This window comes from Macrobrachium nipponense, chromosome 7, assembly GCF_015104395.2.
Source record: "Macrobrachium nipponense isolate FS-2020 chromosome 7, ASM1510439v2, whole genome shotgun sequence".
Classification (NCBI taxonomy): domain Eukaryota; kingdom Metazoa; phylum Arthropoda; class Malacostraca; order Decapoda; family Palaemonidae; genus Macrobrachium; species Macrobrachium nipponense.
Window position 1 is genome coordinate 47,303,007 of NC_061109.1, and position 21,570 is coordinate 47,324,576.

Sequence of the window (21,570 nt, forward strand, 5' to 3'; positions counted from 1 at the left end):
AATGCGCGGAGCTGCGATTTTTCTGTCACTGGCGACCCTTGCAATGGCCGAGAGCGACTTTTCAGAGAAGTACACCTTCACTAAAGTAAGTAACTCTAATATCAAAAACTATACTCACGCTGACACCATAACGACAAAACTACTTTTATCTTTCGCGTCTCTGTTTATTTTTACTGCACAAATATCTTACCTTGGTTTGCAAGATGAAATAACCAAATTGCAAAGTAGGCCATGCATAATGCATTTAGCATTTCTTGGAAATGGACTACCACAACAGTACAATACCGAACTACACTGAAAATTCCACAATATAAGTTCTCAAAGTTATTTCCAGCTTTCAGCAATTTTGCATAAGGAAAATATTTACATAAAGCCTTAATAAAAATAAGAGCTTTTCAATCGACAAAACAGCCAATCAGCTTTATGGAAATGCCTTTTCTATTTAGAAATCCTCATTAACACTAGAATGGCTCGCTATTTTTTATATAAAAAATAAAACTTTCAAAAATATTTCTGCAACTAACTGTATGCAACGAAGCTTAGAATTTAATACTTCTGTATTTTTTCCTTCTTTCACATGTGAACTTTGATCTTGTATTAAGGAGATACTTGCAACAAAGATCACTTTCTCATTTCAAATACTAACGATATTTTCTTTCATAACAATCCATCACTTATCAATTTGTGACGAGGAGTCGAATCCCAAGAAAAAAAAACACACATGGAGCAACAAATCCAGTTGGATCACTGTACAAATGTACTTAAAACAATTATTTGTACAGTTCCACAACTGTGGATCTGTTTCTCCATTTAAACACATGTTACTATGAGCATCTGTTTTAAAATCTTTTTTGAAACAGATAAAGTACAAATCATTCTTGATCAATTGGTCACATTTTGCTTACCTTGGACTTCCTAGGTCATGGCGGGTTGTCTGGGTGGAGAGACGTACTACAACTATTTGGCACAAGTTGGCACCGCCCAGAGACAGTGCCAACAACTGCCAGTGTCAAGTCTGCAGACAGGTGGTTATCCTGTCTATCCACAACCTGTAAGTACGAGTGTCTACATTATTACAAACATACACGTTCAATATCTATCTTTTAACACTTTAGAACAAGAAATTATTTAAAAAAAAAAACGATATTACTGAAGTGATGTTAACTATTACCGTTAATGAGTATACCCTAAAACCGTATCGTATCTCTAATGAATGTTCTTTGCAATTAAAATAAAAAGTCATCGTTTTGATGTGCATATATACACATATATATGTGGGTGTATATGCACATGTATATGTATATATATATATATATGTATATATGTATATATATATGTATATATGTGTATATATATATATATATATATATATCATATATTGATTTACTGAATTTCGTGTATTCTTCTTTGTCTACATCACAATGTATTGTGACTGGAATTCACAAAAATTGTTTCCCCAGCTAATCAAAGGTTAAATCTTCTATTTCTAGGGATACCTCCACGGCCATTCGGGTTATTCTCCGTACATACAATATCCTTCCCACCATCAAGGACCATCAGGACCAGTCTTTGGGGCAGCACAAGGGTATCCTCAGTACCACGGGGTACCACAAGGGTATCCTCAGTACCACGGAGGGCCACAGACCTATCCTCATTACTCTGTAGTAGCAAACACTTATCCTCAACATTATATACCGAAGAGTTACTCGCACTTCGTAGAGGTAAATAACAAGCCTAATACTATGCACTGCTCTATGTGAAGTACTTTTGCAAATTTTACGCACACAATAATAATGCGGAAAAAAATACAATCACTCATAAAGAAACTGTAAAAGCACATTTTAATTAACATACTCTAAAACCGAATCTTTGTTGAATCTTGACCCAAACTCCAGAAACGCGAGTCTAAAGAGGCAGTATCTATAGTATCTACAGCAGCTCCCTCGAAGAGGCCTTTCTTCGATCCATATAACCTCCTTGATGCTGTCAACACCATCACCGCCTCCCTCAGTAACTACATCTGCTGCGTCCTCCACAAGCTGGGATTCGTAAGTAGACTGCTATATAATATCAATCTATTACTCTGATCACAAGTTTGGGACGTCGGTAATTTGAATATACTGCATATTGATCGCCAACAATGTCCAAAACAACTGACTAAATTCAACAGTCTCCTTTTTATTTATGCAACATACAGTTTCTAATTTTCACTGACAGCCTAAATTTACTGCATTTATTCCATCTGTTTCTAGATTGACCAATACCTCAATTTACGAGTGGACAACTACATCCAGCACAACAACCAAAAACCAATTAGCCAAGAACTCAAAAAGGATCTAGCTGATGGAGACATCTATTGCAGGGATTTAACAGTAAGTTCGTCATTCTAGATTTCAATAATTTATCTTAATGCAATTTTTGAAATGTTTGTTAAGTTCAAATTAATACCTGGAAGGTAGAACGCTGGAAGTTAGAACGCGACATTACCAATGGTAACAAATTCGTGCAAATTAATCTAAAATTATAAGAATGGAGAAACCTTGTACATTCATCAGACCATATGAAACAATATAATATAAAATAATCATCTCTGGAATTTTCATATCATCACACTGCCCACCTTGATATAACGAATTCCATCTTTTTCTTTCCAGTATTGTCTCCCTCTCGAAAGGCTCAAGTCTCCTCTACCCCTGAACCTCCAACGCCTCCTGCTGGGGTTGAAATGCGAAAAAGAGACCAGGACCGACGCCTACTTCAAGGAGGACCTCAGGAAGAACATCCACGAGTTCGACCTCTCTCTCTTCCCCAAGAACGACACTCAGGAGAGCAAACTCAACAAACTCTCCGCCATCGTCATGGAGGCAGATTCACTTGATGAACTACAGATTCTTTAGACTGAATATAATTTCCATAATTCATAATTTATCAGCAAACGACTGGCGGTGATGGCTGACAATTTGCCTTGCCTGGATAGAATTTACAAAATAAATTGACTACTGAATCTTATTATTATTTAAATTCCAATATTATGCAGAAATCAGATGCACACGCACTGCCACCTTCAAATTGCAGAATCGTGAATGACGGGTGTTATAATGAAACGTCCCTGGTGTCAATGGTAAAAATAAATAAATACATAAATAAATAAACAAATGAAAAATGCACCGAATTTTGTTCGAAACAATCGAGTTTTCTGCCCGGTGGTGGCCTCAGCCACGGCCCATACAACTCTCAGCCGCGGATCATGAAACTCTTCCAAAAATACGATTATGGCTAACTTTAACCTTAACAGAAAAAACAAGGGGGCTAGAGGGCTGCAATTTGTTATGTTTGATGATTGGAGGGTGGATGATCAACATACCAATTTGCAGCGCTCTAGCCTCGGTAGATTTTACGATCTGAGGGCGGCACAATAGTTTTCTTTTACAGAGAACTAAAATTGCCCGTTACTTATTTTTATTTGTGCTAGCAAGGATTTAACTGTTTCGTTAACGTTAATTCTTTTTCTTTATGATCAAGTTCAAGGTTTTCTTTTGCCTGTCTTTTCATGTATAACTTACTACAATTTATTATAAGGATTTCCTCAAGCAATGGCAATAAGAGCATTAAAATCGGGAAAAATCGGTCTTGACGGTGTTTTCTATTACATATATGGCTGTTATTGCCGTCTGTTAACGTGATGTCACATCATGAGTAAAAAATGTTAATAAAGCCAGTCATAAGGCTCACCACACAGATCTCTCGACCAGAAGACTTCAGCTGATATATCGGAAAACTAAGACGAAATCCACTTACTCAGGTTCGTTACCAGAAGCTTATGACCTGCAGAAGTACTATGTTAAGTTTTCTATCTTCAATTCTTTTTATACAATGGCCCTAAACGCAATTTAATTGATGAAACGCAATGCAAAAGATGAAACTGATGAAACGCAAAAGAAAAAATCAGTTGATGAAATGCAATGGACAATATGTAACTGATGAAACGCAACAAACAAATGTAATCGATGAAACGCGATAGACAAAATGCAACTGATGAACAGCAAAGGCATTATTTCAATGTAAAATTCTGGACCACTACTACGCCCCCACCCTGACACTGAGGACCAGAAATTGCGCAACTTTCAATAACACTACGAGATTTCAGAAGTACTTTTGGTTTTAGTTTAATTTGGCCATCACCATATTTTCACTATTTTTTTATTATCTTCCTATGAAAGACAATGAAGAAATAGTGTGCTACCATTTGAATGACATTGTTCACCTTTATACATATGGTCTAGTTATTCGGAGGAGTCGTAAATACAACAAGGCGTGATCCGACCTCCAGCTTACTCTGGACACATGCAAGATTTTCCCCTCCCGCATAAGTTGCAAACATTATACTCCTAACTTGTAACGTAAATTAAAATGTGCTTAAATTTATGGTCAAACAGGGTCTTGCTTCACCAACGAAAATTAAATTAAATATGCTATATTTGATCAGAAATCATTTTTCTGTACTGTTTAACATGCACAATATTTATTTTTTACATTTAAATTCTAATAAATAAATCATAACTATCCTATCCTATTTTATTTTTGCATTTTCATTCCAATCCTAAAATTCCTGTATCTTTAAGCCAACACGAAACACCTTTTTCAGACCTTTTTAGGCTCTTGCATAGACCTTTCCTACCCACCAACAAGAAGGAGAAGAAAAACAACAACAGCAAAGTAATTTGTAGGCTTACTCTCCGGGAAAGCGAAAATTTTACCCTAGATATACCTATACACAGACACACACCTAAAAAAAAATTTTGATTACAAAAGGTTACTTAAAGTTTTCAGGTTGGGTGAGCTACGGAGAAGAATGTTTCAAAGGTCCTCCGCTGTCACTCCAGTTCCAAAATACATATTGTTAGAGAAATATGGCTGGTGAAATAGACTCTTCTGAAGCATATAAAATGGACTTTCTATTCTCCATGTTCCTTTTGATCAACAAGTCAAGAGTCTCTCTCTTTTCTCGACATTTCTCTTGAATGAAGCTAGTTCTGCGACTGCCTTTTTTTACTCACAGCATAAAGGGCAACGGAATAGACTTCACATCATATAGTACCCAGCTCAAATGGATAAGGAAGGTTGAGGAAGTATAAGTTAAATATGAACGAAGGCGATTGACAATGAATGGAAGCAGTCGAGAAAGGCCAAAGGAATCAAGAAGAAATTAACTGGGGAAGAATTCTAAAAGTTGAAGTGGAAAGCGAAAGAGTTTTTACTACATTGGCAGCAGTTAATTTGAACATAACGAATTCTTTCTAGGCAGAATTCTTCAAAGAAAACTTATTTCCCTCTCCTTGAGAAATCAAGGTACGACTCAAATTAAATCTCTGGAAGACGAAGGGCGTGTTCCCAGGTAATTCATGTGATTTTGTTCGTCTAATTCTTTAAATAAAGGTATTCCATAATTAAAAAGAAGAGCCTCCTGCCACAGGTCACATACTCAAGACTGACAAAATCACTCCTTCATATATGCTCGGGTTTACCTCATAAATTAAAAATCTCTAAAATAAAGTTAGGTAGGCTGCTTGCTTTGTCTTTTCTTAAAACATTGCTTGAAGTATATTCTTTTTTAGTTGTTTTAATGCGTAGAGCATTTGGTATATGGCAATGTATCCCCTTAAAAAGGAAATGTTGAGAAGTGATATATACACTGTATTTCCGTTAAATCATTTATACATCCATTATACACCGAAATTGAAATAACATAATGACTTCCTGCTTCCAAATGCTAAAAGACCGAAGCTGAGGTATAGAGAAAACAATTAAGAATAAGATACCTGAATTTCATAAGCAGAAACGTGATTTAGTGTCGCAAACAACAACAATTTCGATTGCAAAAATAAAATACATAATTCCATAAGGAATGCGCACTACTTTGGGAACAACTATCCCTTTCGATATAATCAGTGAAATGAAATACTAACTCCAATCAATTCATTTCCCCGTGACCAGCGCTTCGACATCACAACGGCGTATTCGTGTACACCTCAGAGAACTTTTGCTAAATAGAATTATACTATTAAGAAATAAAATTTAAAATATGTAATCTGCTGTACAATTCAGCATGTTAATGTAATGTAAAATCAGTACTGTAATATTAAGGCCATCGTAAGAAAAATTGTACTCTTACCCAAATAAAATTGTGGATAAACCACATTTTACATTACTCTTAGTAATACTACTTTCATCCATTTTATCTATCGGCTCTGTTTTGATTTTCTACGTTGATTTTGATTCACTAACATTGATGCTCAGTTAAATTATCACTATCCTGTAAGACTTTTGTAGTAACATCGCTCTAACTAGTAACTCGTAAATATTCGTCTTGAAATAAGAAGAAATTATATATTAATAACTTCCACTCATTTTCCAAGAAAAAAAATTTCATTCCATCTCCAGAGATCCGCTTCTGATGCCGAACCTCGTCTCCGTCGCCTTTTGATGATGAATTAGGCTGAAGGAGGAAAAAAAAAATATATTTCGGCGACTTCAGAAAAGATGGGACAGGTCTGGTTCTTCCATTCCTTCCAGGGAAACGAAAAGGAACGAAGAGCATCAGAAAGGATTTGTTGTGATCAGTCGCGCGGATTCCTTCGGGGATCAGATGCAAGAAAGACCCAGACGTATTCAGGGTTCCGTTGAAAGGCCGTAGTAAATAAAGCCTGACTCATTTGAACCTCCGTCGTACACAAACATGTGCGGGCGCGCTAACACACAAATACTCTCACAGACACACACAAACATTCTCTCTCTCTCTCTCTCTCTCTCTCTCTCTCTATCTAGATTAAGCCAGCCTTGTACTGGCACGGGCTCTTGCTCTCCAGCAGTGCGTAAAACATACACGCGCACACACAGACAAACACACATGACGGTTATTATCAGCGACGAACAACGCACAACTATTATAATATGACCGCGGTAAACACTTATTAGTGGCGAGAATAAATTAAGGAGTACTTATGGAGTACGAATCAAGTACATCTTGTGAACATATTTCATGCATATCTCGGGTTCAGCATCCACACTTCGCTATAGATGTAATATCGTCCTGAAGTATCCTTTTGTTCCACCCGTTGTACATTTTCAACTCATGATGCACTGGGCTGGTTGGTCCCACAATATACTGCTGAATTTTGGTTATATTTTGAATTAAACTAACTAATATTAGCAAAGTTTCGATGAATGTTTGCTTTTCAGTCATTTTTTATCTTCATAATACATCAAAACCAATTAAGAATCGAATAATGGAAAACAAGGCTAGTGTACATTTTCAGTTGTTGAAAACTTAAACGGACTTCTTAATTTTATACAAGTTGCTTCTAGGTAATGAACTCAATTCATATACAATGTGGATATATCAAAATGCATTTCATAAAACAAAATTATAATAAGAAATATTTCCAAATCCATGAAGGGTTTGAGATCATAGATAACTAATTATTAGTGTTACTTATAAGACCCAACTCCCTTTTTCGACTTTTCTCTCATTAGGAGGTGACAAATTGAAGAAATGAATGCCCTCGAAGTGTTTTCACGGCGGAAAAATGACTCTGATCACGGAATCACTAAACTATATAGACTGCTGGTTGTACAAGAACTTACGAATATGGAAGAACCGGTTTGAAAGAAGGAAGGAATATGAATTTAGGGCAATGGACAAGCGCTGGGACCTATGAGGTTATTCAGCACTAAAAGGGAAATTGGCAGTAAGAAGGTTTGAAAGGTGTAAGAAGATGAAAATCTAGCGGTTGCATTAAGAGGCATTTGTTAGGAGAGGGTGGAAAGTCAGATGGAAGAAAGAGAATATAAACGGAGGTACAGTAGAAGGATTGAGAGAGGTTGCAACTAGGGGCCAAAGGGAACGCTGCAAAGAACCTAATGTAATGTCTATAGTGCACCACGTGAGGCGCACTGACGGTACTAACCCTCTAAGGGGGCAATCATTTGGAAGGAGATTTTAATCTTGGCACCATACTTGTACAATTTTAGTACAATAAAGGTTATGGTCAACCTGCTAGTGCCATCTGCAATGTTTAACATAAGATTATAAATAACAGAAAAACATACTACTTTTAAGGGGAAAATGTACCAATACCAACATGACTGTGCATTACTTAACATCACCCCTCTAATGCAGCTCAGGAATTAGGGCTCCACATCGCCTAATATAAATACAATGATGGATGCGCTATTTGGTATGTGACTGTCCCTCCAGTATAGAATTACGGATGTACAACAATACTTGAAAGCTTCGTAAGATTTGAACAGTAAAATGGAAAGGCTGATACTTCAGGTTATATCTGAAATGTCACAGAAATGGTACTATATACCAGAGCAGAAACTCAAAGGACTCCTGATGCTCACGGAAATTCAAACGAGTATTCTATGGCTAGAAGAGAATGTTATATTCAGAGGTTAAAGATGATCTGACGATGTTCTTCAGTCAAGTTGTGACATTTTTTTACAGCAATAATCAATGGCATAGACAAATAATTTACTTACAAACCTCCATCCATACGTACATACACACCCTACTTAGAAATATGAATTCTTACGCTCACCCATGTATGCAAATAGGTATTTACATGTAAACAGCATCATAAAAGCATAAATGTAGTCACTAAACAAATCAAATAATTAAAAACGCCCTTGGACGCAGCCTTTGTGAAGAGGGGTGGGGACGGTAAAGACCTGTTTAGGATCTTGTATATAAAGCTCTCAGGATGTTTACTCCTCGTGTCATATCAGTCCACCACATCTCAAAGGAGGTAAGAGTTACTCTGCTAACTTTTCTTTTAATATTCACATTTTATTAATTTGATATTGTCATAAACTGATGATTTCACAATGATAAATAAATATCGTCAGGAACTTGAAGTTATAATTAACAATACAATTGAATGAAATCTTTTTTATATTTGATCCATGAACGTCAATATCATCTTATGTCAAGAGTTTTAAAGCTTAATAGTCAAAAAACATACTCAGAGTCTGAGATGTGGTCTAAACGTATTTGAAGTTCCATCCTTCTCAGTTTCTTCAAAAAAGACCAATGAAAAATTATTCTGTTAACATATTTGTGTTTAATCATTCTTTTCAATCATTACAAAATTAACAGAGTCGTTAGAAAACGATTTTAAGGAAAACCGTCATTATTCTGTTAACATATTTGTGTTTAATCATTCTTTTCAATCATTACAAAATTAACAGAGTCGTTAGAAAACGATTTTAAGGAAAACCGTCATGCTAATTTTTTCTTTCTCTCTTTTCCAGACAAAATGAGTCGAGCTGTGATTTTCCTGGCACTGGCGACCCTCGCTGTGGCCGAGAACGACTTTTCTGAGAAATACACCTTCACTAAGGTATTAAGTGACAATTTTCATTTAGTTTTTACCATTGTACCGGAACTAAAATTTTTTCTAACTTACAAGGACACGAATATTCCTTTTTGTTAAAGGGGGACAAAACAATCATAATTACATTGTAGGAAAACCACTGACTCAACGAAAGTAAGGTTGAACTGTCTGTTATATTAGGGTACTACATTGAAATCCCTTAATGGATGAAGCCTGGTCATTACAAGATCCACTTTTCAGATACATAAAATTCTTATGAGTCTTCCAATCGGTTACAGTTTGCAAGCGAAGTTCAAGACCTTTCTACCAGTGAATGACACCGATAAATTCTAAGGCAGTGTACTATTATACATCGTCCTACACATGAATGGCCAATTAAACGAAACTTGCCGTAAAGACCAAAATAAAATAAAAACTCCTGTTAAAAATATCAAATACATCTTACCTTTAAATTTCAAGGTCATGGCCAGCTGTCTCGGAGATGAAGTGTACTACGACTATTTGGCACAAGTAGGCACCGCCCAGAGAGAATGCCAACAGCTTCCGGTGTCAAGCCTGCACACTGTGGGTTATTCTGCCTATCCACAACCTGTAAGTATTAAAATGTTCACATTACTATACGTTACCTTAACGCTCAAAAACTACTGAAAAATATGATATAAGAATTACAATATGAAGACTGATAAGCTTGTGAGTCATATTAATTGCATGCTTAAATGGATTAATTTTTCAACCGATCTACCTAATCTTGGCTCATTCCAAAGATAATCGTGTATAATAAACTTCGTAAGTCCTAATAAATTCTTCAGACTTCCTTTTCAATACTCTATCTTACGTCCTTCCACTGCAGGGATACCTAAACAGTCATGCAGGATATCCTCCGTACATTCAACCTTCTCCCCACCATTCTGGGTATCCAGGCCCAGTTTTCGGAGTCTCCCAAGGGTATCCTCAATACCACGGAATACCACAGACTTATTCTCCGCAAGGAGCAGGGCCGTACACCTATCCTCAGCAACATGGCGGGCCAAGGATATACCCTCAGCAACAAGGAGTACCTCAGATCTATCCTCAGCAACAAGGCGGACCGCAGGCATATCCTCATTACTTTGGCACACCAAATACCTACCCTCAACATCATGGACCACACGGTTACCCCCAAAACCATTACTTACAGGTAATTAATATGGATGACCTTTTCACTGCATAATGAGAGAGAGAGAGAGAGAGAGAGAGAGAGAGAGAGAGAGAGAGAGAGAGAGAGAGGGGGAGAGAGAAGAGAGAGAGAGAGAGATTCATGATGAGTTGTTTAATTTTCAAAAGCGGTATTTTTGTAAACCTTTGCATTCCTGTATAGTACTTGTAAAAAATCTTTAACAATCCTTTATCGGTGAGATGTGTTCAAAACTATTTTCCTTTTAATAATGACAATATTACTTTTTTGAGGTCGTAAATGCAAATCACCACATAACTACTCAGATGAAATGCGCGCTCGATTATCATTTTGTTTCACGCAGATATCACCGAAAATCACACACCATCTTTGCAGTCACTTCAACTGAATTTTTAAACATTCTAACTCCCAACATCATTTTTACAATGTACCCTTGATATATCCACGGTGCTTTTCGAGTTCATATTTTACGTATGTGGACTACAATAAGAACAATTGACAGTATTTATAAACAGTAATGAAAAGAAAATCTCTCACTTCTAACACATACGCAAAATACTACACATCCAACCTAAAACCGGATCGTTTCCACAGAAACGCCAAGCTCAACAACAAGCACCTACAGTACCTACAGTATCTACAGCAGCTCCGTCAAAGAAGCCTTTCTTCGATCAGTATTACCTCCTGGACGCTGTCAACACCATCACCGCCTCTCTCAGCAACTACACCTGTGTCCTTCATAAGCTGGGATTCGTAAGTTTTTATACCATATATAGATGTATTGTCGCGAGTCATCAAGTATAAAAGTCAATGAATTATCATTTATTTATGTCAGTCACATTACCAAATGAAATTCCAGTCAATGTCCCAAATTATATACGATAATTAATAATAATTATCGTCATACTTATTATTACTCCTATTACAGAAACATGTTTATGTTGATCATATCCAGTCCTAATCATCTTGAAGCAATTAATAATTTCCTTTTTTTCAGATTGACCAATACCTCAACCTACGAGTGGACAACTACATTCAGACCTTCAACCGAAAACCAATTAGCCAAGAACTCAAGAAGGATTTGGCTGATGGCGCCACCTACTGCAGGGATTTCACTGTGAGTAAAAAGATCTCTAGGAACGCAAAAGATCAACATTAACAATTAGTTTAATTATATCAACAACGTTTAACAATAAAGTCTACAGAACCTTAATTTAGTTCAAGACCAAAAAATATTTATTTGCATAGGATACATTTTAAGTAAAATTCAAAACTACATTATTATACCGAACTGAAACTTCGAACTGCATTCCCATTATTAATGATATATTTCCTTTATCTTTCCAGTACTGCCTCCCTCTCGAAAGGCTCAAGTCTCCTCTACCCCTGAACCTGCAACGCCTCCTGCTGGCGATGAAGTGCGAAAAAGAGACCAGGACCGACGCCTGCTTCAAGGAGGACCTCAGGAAGAACATCCACGAGTTCGACCTCTCTCTCTTCCCCAAGAACGACACTCAGGAGAGCAAACTCAACAAACTCTCCGCCATCGTCATGGAGGCAGATTCACTTGATGAGCTACAGATTCTTTGAGAACTGTAAAATCTTTTCACATTTTATAAAAAAAAAAAAAAAAAAAAAAATTAGAGGAAGACGCGGGTGAAAGCTGGCAATGTGCCATCATGTTAGTTCATGTAATTTTCATGAATTATATTAATCATTGCATTTAAATACTGTGTTATTTCCCCATTCTACAAAAATCATATACAAACACAACATGAAATACAATATAAACAGCGTAAAAACAGCTGCAGATGAAGACTATTCTGATATCACACAGGCTTATGAGTTTTTCCGCACCTTTACACAAGTCAGGAAACCCTGTATTCCCACTCACTCCTTTCTGATGACGTCCAGAAGCAGTTAGTTTGTCATTAACCGTTTCGTCCAGCACTGCTTACAGACCTCCCGTAGGACTATGCTTTTCTGTTTAAACAAGTCTGGCAGCACAAGGTTACTTTCTATCCTTCTTAATTACCTTTGTCTTGTCTCTTACTATTTACTTAACTGGAAATATTTTAGACATGTAATATTTAATTCATATCAATACACGCTCTTTTTATACTGACGGCCAAATCTCAGAATTTTAAAGTTACATGGCACTTTATTATGTACACCACTTTTTCACTTACTCGAGGAGTAAGCCTTCAAACTACTTCGTTGTTGTAGTTCTTGTTGGGAGGGAGGGTAGGAAAGGTCTTTGGAAGAACCTAAAAGGTCTTAAAAAAAAAAAAAAAGTATTTTGCGTTGAGTTAAAGATCCAGGAATTTTCGGATAGGATATTTATGATTTATTTATTAGAATGAAAATATAAAAAATAAATAATGTGCCTGTTAAACAGCACAAAAAAATTTATTTCTAATAAAACACAGCGTATTTTTTTTTATTTTCGCTAAAAGCTAGGAATATAATGTTTACACTTAATGCATGTGAGAAAAATCTTGTATGCATCCCGAGAAAGCCGGAGATCGGATCACGCCTTGTTAAGCTTAAAAGGTTTCTGAATGTTATGAAATTATGCAAAAAATTATGTTATGGTCCTTATGTGTCTTTGTTTTAGATCAAACGACAAACAAAACAATTACGGCATAAGGAACACAACAAATCTTAAATATATACAACCGCTGTTATAACCATATCGTAAAAAATTAGGGATATATTTTACTGTGTGATGGATGGCATGAATAAAGATAAACAACATAAATCAATAAAACACCATTTTATTGTAGTTTCAGAAGGGGCAAAAACTATTTATATATATCTCTCTATAACAATTTATTTCAATAAATGTTTTCCATGGCAAGGAGGAAAAAATTTTTATTGCAGCCAGATTCAAAAGGCCAATTTGACGATCTATTTTTTTAGAGATACTGGAATGGATTAAAGCTGTTCTCATTTAAAATGACACCAAAACTGTATCCAGAGGTAGAAATTAATTTTACACAGACGATGAAAAATACATATCGATACACAAATACTCGATAGAATATCATACAAATTTTATGGATTTAAAAAAAAACTTCTTAAATTTTGTTTAGCTTCGCACAGCTTCAATATGTCATTTTGACTTTTCTGCTTTTTCTTGTTTAACCATACTGACAAATTAAGAATAATCAGGCGCAAGATAACAAGATATCATATATATATAATAATATATATATATAAAGTTAATAAATTATTATCCCGTTTTAAGTGTACAAATCTCAAAGATAACCGTTATGACGTTAAAAGAAATTTATGTCTACCGTTAGTCGATTCTGAAGTTATACCAATAACAGACCCACCTGTCCAAGTGTTTCCCCCAAGAAATAATTTTTCGCTTCATCTCCAACAGATTGTTATTCCCCTTTTTTTCATAACGTCCATCTCCCGGATAATTGGATACATATCCCGCCAACCTTTCAGATGACGGTGGAGAGAAGGAGAAACGGAGAAACAGAGAGAGAGAGAGAGAGAGAGAGAGAGAGAGAGAGAGAGAGAGAGAGAGACCCGGTTCTTTCGTTATTATTCAGAAAGGGACGGAAGTAAAGCCCGCTGGGAGGGATCTGTGTTCCGATCACAGGTGCTTATTTCTCCGGGGAGTCGGGCGTTTTCAAGCCCAGGATACATCCCGTGTTCCTCTGAAAGGCCGCGGTCAATGTAACCCTTATTATAATCGCCTTCACATACTGATACACAGACACAAATGCACACACACACACACACACACACACACACACACACACACCAACATATATGCCAGCACAACGTCACCAGGCCCACTGGTTGTGTATGCATTTATGTGTGTATGTAGCCATCCAAGTTGAAAAGGCATAATAAATATCTATTGAAAATAAAATATGGAGGTATTATAAATCAGGAATCATCATACACTGACACTCAAACTCACACACACACCAAACGTAATCAAGTACGACACTAGGCCCACTGATAGTGTAAGTGTGCATGTATGTACGTAGCCATGATGACTGAAAAGACATAAAAAAAATTGTAACTGAAAATGAAATATGAAGTAATTACTAATCAGGAATCAAACAAATGTGAAAGTAGCATTTGTGCACATATCAAATATGGAAAAAACGTTTGTTTAATTGTCTTTAAATAGTAAGGATTAAAACGACTATAAATTAGGAAGGGCGAAATGGAATTACCATAATTACACTTTCTAGTCCCTTTCGTTACAAACGACATTATAGAACTTCCATATCAGAAGCCTGATAAAACACTTTACATACTAATACAGAAGCAGAAAGGGCGCCAATCTAGTTACGTCTCAAAGATCTTAACCGGCTCTCTCTTTCTAAACAGCAAATAACCAACAAAAACCTAATTTTGCATATAGAAAACACCAAGGAAAGGGAAAGGGGAAATTCCAGTTTATAATGTTTAGAATGAGCTGAGTAAACTGACAAATTCTCGCAAGCGTACTTTTATACAATAAATGCGCTATCAAATAAGCTACTGTCGTAATGACGGTAATCAGAGACATAACTTGAAAATCATGGATAATTTTTTTTCCACAAAGTTCAAGAAATTACAAGTTCACTTCGACCTGTGTAGGAGGATTTTTTTTAGTTACATGACGACGATTTCAATGAAGAATGAAACAAAGAAACGGCTATTCTCAGAAAGTACCTTCCTTTTAAAGAAACAAAGTACGTAATCAGCTTTCCAGCATTGAATAATGGATGCTTTCTTTTGTAGATGTGCTCGACCTTCATATGGAGATGGAGATCCAAGTAAGTCAACGAGGCACTAAATGGAGTCAAAAACACCAAGCTCACTTCACCAATATGTCATAATCAATGAGAATAAAGTTCAGTCAAGTCAAGTAATGTCAAACAAATTGGAAACATGGTTTTGTTACAACAATAAAGATTATCTAACTTGTATCATGAAATGCACGAGAGAGAGAGAGAGAGAGAGAGAGAGAGGAGAGAGAGAGAGAGAGAGAGAGAGAGAGAGAGAGAGAGAGAGAGAGAGAATTTCTAAACCAGCTTTACAATTCAGATGAATTTCCAGTAGAATAAACTGTTTCGTTACGCCCTACAATCCTGTTTCATTTTTGGTGACTGAGCACGATTTACAATAGCCCCCTTTCAGCTCTGGCAGGACTGATTACGAATCCATCCAGTGCGCTTTGTTTGAACAAAACTTTGCTTTGATTACGGATGCATTAAAAATATATTTATGTTAATGCACATACCTAATTTTGAATACAAGTTTCGAAACGTTTTTTTGGTTCTGTGTAAATCCGTAAATTACAATTTAGAAATCAATTTAGTTTCTGCAACATGATATGAAATTTGCTGAAATCACCGAAATGTTCTGTATCTGGCTAAATTCGGTGCAAAGCACCTGACTTTTGCTTGATCAGCGAAACCCACTTTCCATAACTGCCTTTATTCATGCTACCCGTCAAAACTACATTTCTTCTGTAGGTGTTCATTTTCATTATACAATTTTCTTTGAAAAAAAAAAAAAAAAAAAAAAAAAAATCTGCTGAATGTGGCAGTATGTTCCTCTGGCAAGAAACAAGCAGAGGCAGTCTCTTGGCCGAGTTGAAAGAGTATACTAATTTTGAAGCAATTGTGGGACTCGGAGAATACAAAGGGCAGCAGAATAGCCAAGAATTTGATAAAATTTGTAGAAATTAAGGCTTTTTTTATAAGCTGAAAACCCTGTTCATAATTTTGAAACTAACTGGGAAAGATTTGAGCATTAGGTAAAATACATCAAAACCTGATCGTTACTCAAACGTTCGAGTACAGAAATAAAACAATAATTTATTGACGTACATTCTTAAAAATGTAAATGATGGATTTTGGTACACCTCATTCGATTCATTTGGCTCAAAGAAAAAGCAGATTACGTCGTTGGCGTTACACGTTTTTGAAGGTGGAGTGCCCGATGGTATGGATTGGAACATACAACTTGAGCCAAAGGCCAAGTGCTAGGACCTAGGAAGTCAATCAGCGCTGAAAGGGCAACTGAGAGTAAAAAGGTTTGAAAGGTGCAACAACAACAAGAGGAAAACCTCCCAGCTGCACTATGAAAATAACTGTTAGAAGTTGGAAAGTAAGACGGAAAGTAAGGCGGAATAGAGAATATGAACAGAGGTACAGTTAAAGGAATGAAAGGGATGAAGCTAGGGGCCAAAGGGAAGGTGCACAGAACCTTAAGTAATGACTACGGTGCACCGTGTGATATGTACTGGCTACACAACCCCCACTAACGGAGTATGATGGTATCAACTAAATCCTCATGTAGTAAGTAGAGTAACCTCAAGTCCCATCAGCATGAAATTCTACGCCAGAAAGAAAGATAAATTCTCTGGCTTGCAGCTTTCGAATATAGCATTCTCAATTAACTGTACCACTAACAAATAATTCAACATTCCCTTATGGTAAAAAATACATACGGGCAAGACAGGCTTGGGAGAGATCTTACAAGACAAAGTTGGGGTAACTGACTCCATAATTTGGTATAGCAAGAATACTGCGGAAAGATTTATAACCTGCCGAGTTAACGCAGGACTAGCGATGTGGCCTTCCTCATGTTAACAACAAAGAAAAGCATGAAGGAGACGTATGGGAGGTTGACATCAGAGCGAATTATCAATGCGATGCTTCAGAGAACCTCAAGTGTGACATCAAGGTGGAATCATTTTACGTGGACTCACAGGCGGACGAGTTTTGGGATTTCATCACACGGTATCGTTACTGTCTTTATTGACAAGGAAGTGCAACCTTAATGGTTAAATACCTATTAAGTAGGCACTTCTAAAAAGCAAAAACGAATGATTATACGAGAGGTAGTATTGATATATTATATATTATATATATTATATTTTATATATATATATATATATATATATATATATATTCAAAATAAAGTCATATCCTTTTGCATAAGTTTATAAGGATCCTGCCATGTGCAACAGAGGTAAATATATGAAAATAGAAAGAAGCTGGGTCAAAGACGCAAGATCATTTTCATCCGGTCTTCAACTGGTGATTTTTAGATAAATCTTGTATGTAAACTTGAAAATTATCACAACAGAAAGACCTAGGAAATGAAGTATGCAGCTGCTCTAACGGTCAACATACATGAGAAAAGTACATACAGGCAACTTTATATTTTTTGTATTACAGTCTGTGTTAAATTGAGCTTTGGTGTGTGAGTCAAATTTGGTCAACAACCATAGACGTAACAAACTCATTAGCCACCGGACGCTGGCGAGACGAGTGAGTGGCAACAGCGGTAACACCGTCTCGATGAAATCTTAAAAAGTGCATAAAATGTTGACCTGTGACCTCGCACCAAACTCACTTCGCTTCCGACACACGGGAGCCACACCTCCAAGAGGAGGTATAAACATGTTAAATTTAACAAGCTCCACCTTAAAGAGGAGGAATTAACATAACCCATCTAAAAGGGGATGGGGTAAGATAAGAGAGAATCAGCTACACGAATTCGGACTCCGTTTGGGCGGAGGCCTAGAATATACACTGCTTTGGGAGGCTGGGCCAAAATCGATCCTGGAGTAGCTGATTGCAGAACGACAGAACAGAGGACCAGCCGCCGTAATACAAGAAAGAAGCAAGACTTTGTCAGATTCTTGAGTTGTAACCTGTATAAATGTAACTTGTATTCTTTGCAGTAATAAAGAAAGAAACTCTGCCGTTCGTCTTACTTAAACACTTCTGAGAGACAAATATTATGACTAATCCAGAACTACCAATTAGGAAGAAAAAAAAAGAGAGACTTAAAGAAAGACTTATCGACAAATAGAACTTAGAATTAATAATGACGGCGAAGAATAATAGTGATCGATAAAATCCTGCTATATGGCGTCAAACGAAATAAGTGAAATGATAAACTTTATTGTTCACAACAACGAGACAGTTTTCCCTCGAAGCGAAGAAACAGCCAAACACGGCGTGCTATGAAACGAAGGCATAACCGAACCCAAACATATTCCCGTTACATCAACTTCACTGAAAATTTTTGGACAAGGACGAACCTTTGCCGAACAACGAAACAAGAGAAAACTCAGCGTCAGTCACGATTGATTGGAAACACAACAGTTGAATGCGAGTGCCGACAACGAAGAAAGTGATACTTGAACAAGTTGTGATGAAGCTGAATTTTTTTTCATTCTCTTTCTGTAAGTGTGTGAAAAATTGCGTATTCTCTCTCTCTAAGAAAATATAAAACTTTTTTAATTCTCTCTCAATAAGGGTATAGAGATTTTAATAATTTTTTATAGATTTTTGACAGATAGGAATTCTTTTTGGTATTTTTTTTACTTAACACTCGGTTGGTGATATATGATTTTGAATACCTATATGTGTGTATCATTTATTTGAATAATTTCTTTTAAAGGGTTGTGCACTTTGAGTTCAATTTAAAGATGGGGGGGGGGGGGGTTACTGTTGTGCATAGTGAACTATACATATAACTTTTCTTTGAATATTATTTTTGTGTATCATTTTATTTTAATAATTTCTGTGATACTGTTGTGCCCAATTTCATTGATGATTTTATATGCTGATGTGTCATAGTGAGTAGCATATTTGAATAATTTTTTTTTGGGGGGGGGGGGGAGAAATTCATAAAGCCTTTAACGAATTATTCGACACTGTCAGAGATAGCTCATACAATTTAAGACAAACACCAGCCAGACGCAGTCAAATCACAGTCCCAATTTTACAAACTTTGGTGACTCAGGGAAATACTAACCCTGATAACACAACTAAAGATAACCTTAACTGTGCCAATAATACTAATAATAATATTACTAATAGTACTAACACGTTCCGAAATACAAGAATGAATTAGGCAACTGTAATACCACAAGCCACACGTTTCTGTGGACTAGTTGAAGATTCCCATCCAGATAAAAGTAGACTAGAATCATACACAGTGAATCATTGGTTAGCTGATGCTGACAGCATCATACCTTCAGGGGGAATAACAGATGAAAGAGCTAAAATTAATGAAGCCTTGCTTCTCGTTAGTGTAGAACACGGTGATGCACATAACACTTTGATTTTTGTTACTTACAGTAAATTAACTAAATATAATGAATTCAAAAAAATTTGTTTAACCGTCTGGGAACCCGCGAGTAAAGAGGATACATTATATAGTATTACTAAGTTCCTAAACCCACAATATGAATCCATGGCAAAGCTCTACGCCTATGTTAAAAACGCCATACATAAAATAACAAAAGACTTGAAGTCAACGAACATCACCATTGGAGATAAGACGCAGTTTGGTAATGATGAAAGGGAATTAGTTAGTTTAATATATGTCTTACATTACTTGTCATTTGGAGCAATATATAATGTTCTAGGAGAAAATGAAAAGAAGGCTTTTCGGAAAATTAAAATTGATCCCATGAGTAACAGCCTTCAAACATTAAAAACAATGAAGCAAGAAATACAGAAGACAGAGATAGATTTTTCCAAGGAATTTGTAGAGATAAAATGAAAGAACTGGCAGAAATAATAATCCTTCATATAGAATGAATAATAATGCCAGGCAAGCAGGGAATAGATCCACTCCTTTTCAAGGGAAATATGCCCAAAATACTAAAAGAAAATGGAACCCAAATCAGAAAGGTAGACAGAATCAATCATGGAATGGTCCACCCATAACATATAAGCCTGGTCAATCTTCAAACACAAATAACTCAAGTCAAGGGAACTAATCAGCTCAAGGAGCAAGACCAAAGGCAGCATGTGAAAACTGTGCGTATACCAATTATTCCACTAGCGAATGCAGAAAGCCTAGAATCTTTGCAATTTGCAAGAAGGTCGGGCATTTAACTAAAAGCTGTTGGTTCAATAATAAGGAAACCAATAAGGAAGTAGTAGAGATAAGTAACAGTTGCCCTAGTCCAAATAAGTCTCTTCAAGCCAGTGACAATTAACCCCTTCACAGAGGAGAGAAAGTAATTCCCCTCAAGATGATGAAAGAGAAAAAGACGAAATAGCTAGAATGGAAAATGAAGGTTCATCTGCATTTTCCTACTTAAATAGAAAGGAGTATTCTCCATGAAAGAAGAAGAAATAAACAGAAAGGATTTGCCTATTGTGAAGATTCCAATAAATGGAAAGATATGCACTGTACTAATAAATTCAGGCAGTACAGTGGATATGATAAATAAATCCACTTTAACCAGATATCTAGGCATTTCAGAAACTCTGATTCAGAGTCAAACTAAAGTTATAAAGGGAATAGCGGGTAAACAAATTAGAAGTCTAGGAAATGTGAACTTGGAAATAAGACATTTTGTCTCACAAATTTGTCGAAAGTTTTCTAGTTCTAGAGGATAGATTTTATCCAGGACAAGTATCATTCTCGAAAGTTTTCTAGTTCTAGAAGACAGATTTTATCCACCACAAGTATTATTTTCATAAGAGCGTATGTTTTACGCTAAACGAAGAAAAGCCTTACCCAAATCTGATCAATTATTCTGAGACAGTTTCGACAAGCGAGAGATACATACGAGGAAAGCAAGATAAAATAGAAACAGATAGAAAAGAGGAATTCCCACCATTACAGAATACTGAATCAATGAAATGTGCACATATAGACGATATATACTCTAATTTAAGATATAAATAATGGTGATCACCGAAACTCTGAATAACGAAAATCAAGATACGTATACAGATACCTATACAGATATATGTACTAATAACTGTAGCAATGTAGTAATGAGTTACGAGAATGAAGTATTCCTATAAGATAAACTAAATAAATCAGATATAACTAGTATAATAGAAGGAAAAGAAGAAACCACTGAGAATGTAGAACTTTGTTATTTTTCAGACATAGACGATGAAGAGATACGTTGCGTTAGCAAAGCTGATGATAATAAAGTACAATTTATACTCAATACAGCCGAAACTTTAAATCCAAAATGAT

At 36.1% G+C, this 21,570-nt stretch overlaps 1 protein-coding gene across 1 annotated transcript in view; it reads left to right on the top strand.

Annotated features, from left to right (window-relative positions):
- The first annotated feature begins 8,780 nt into the window (after nucleotides 1-8,780).
- LOC135217591 (uncharacterized) overlaps nucleotides 8,781-21,570 on the top strand; it is a 42,601-nt gene continuing 29,811 nt past the window's right edge. Inside the window, exons 1-7 of the mRNA XM_064253555.1 lie at nucleotides 8,781-8,810; nucleotides 9,316-9,404; nucleotides 9,858-9,989; nucleotides 10,249-10,575; nucleotides 11,167-11,325; nucleotides 11,570-11,689; nucleotides 11,920-12,161. Of these exons, the coding sequence (XP_064109625.1) occupies nucleotides 9,321-9,404; nucleotides 9,858-9,989; nucleotides 10,249-10,575; nucleotides 11,167-11,325; nucleotides 11,570-11,689; nucleotides 11,920-12,161 (1,064 nt within the window). The 5' untranslated portion in view covers nucleotides 8,781-8,810; nucleotides 9,316-9,320. The remainder of the gene's footprint in view (nucleotides 8,811-9,315; nucleotides 9,405-9,857; nucleotides 9,990-10,248; nucleotides 10,576-11,166; nucleotides 11,326-11,569; nucleotides 11,690-11,919; nucleotides 12,162-21,570) is intronic.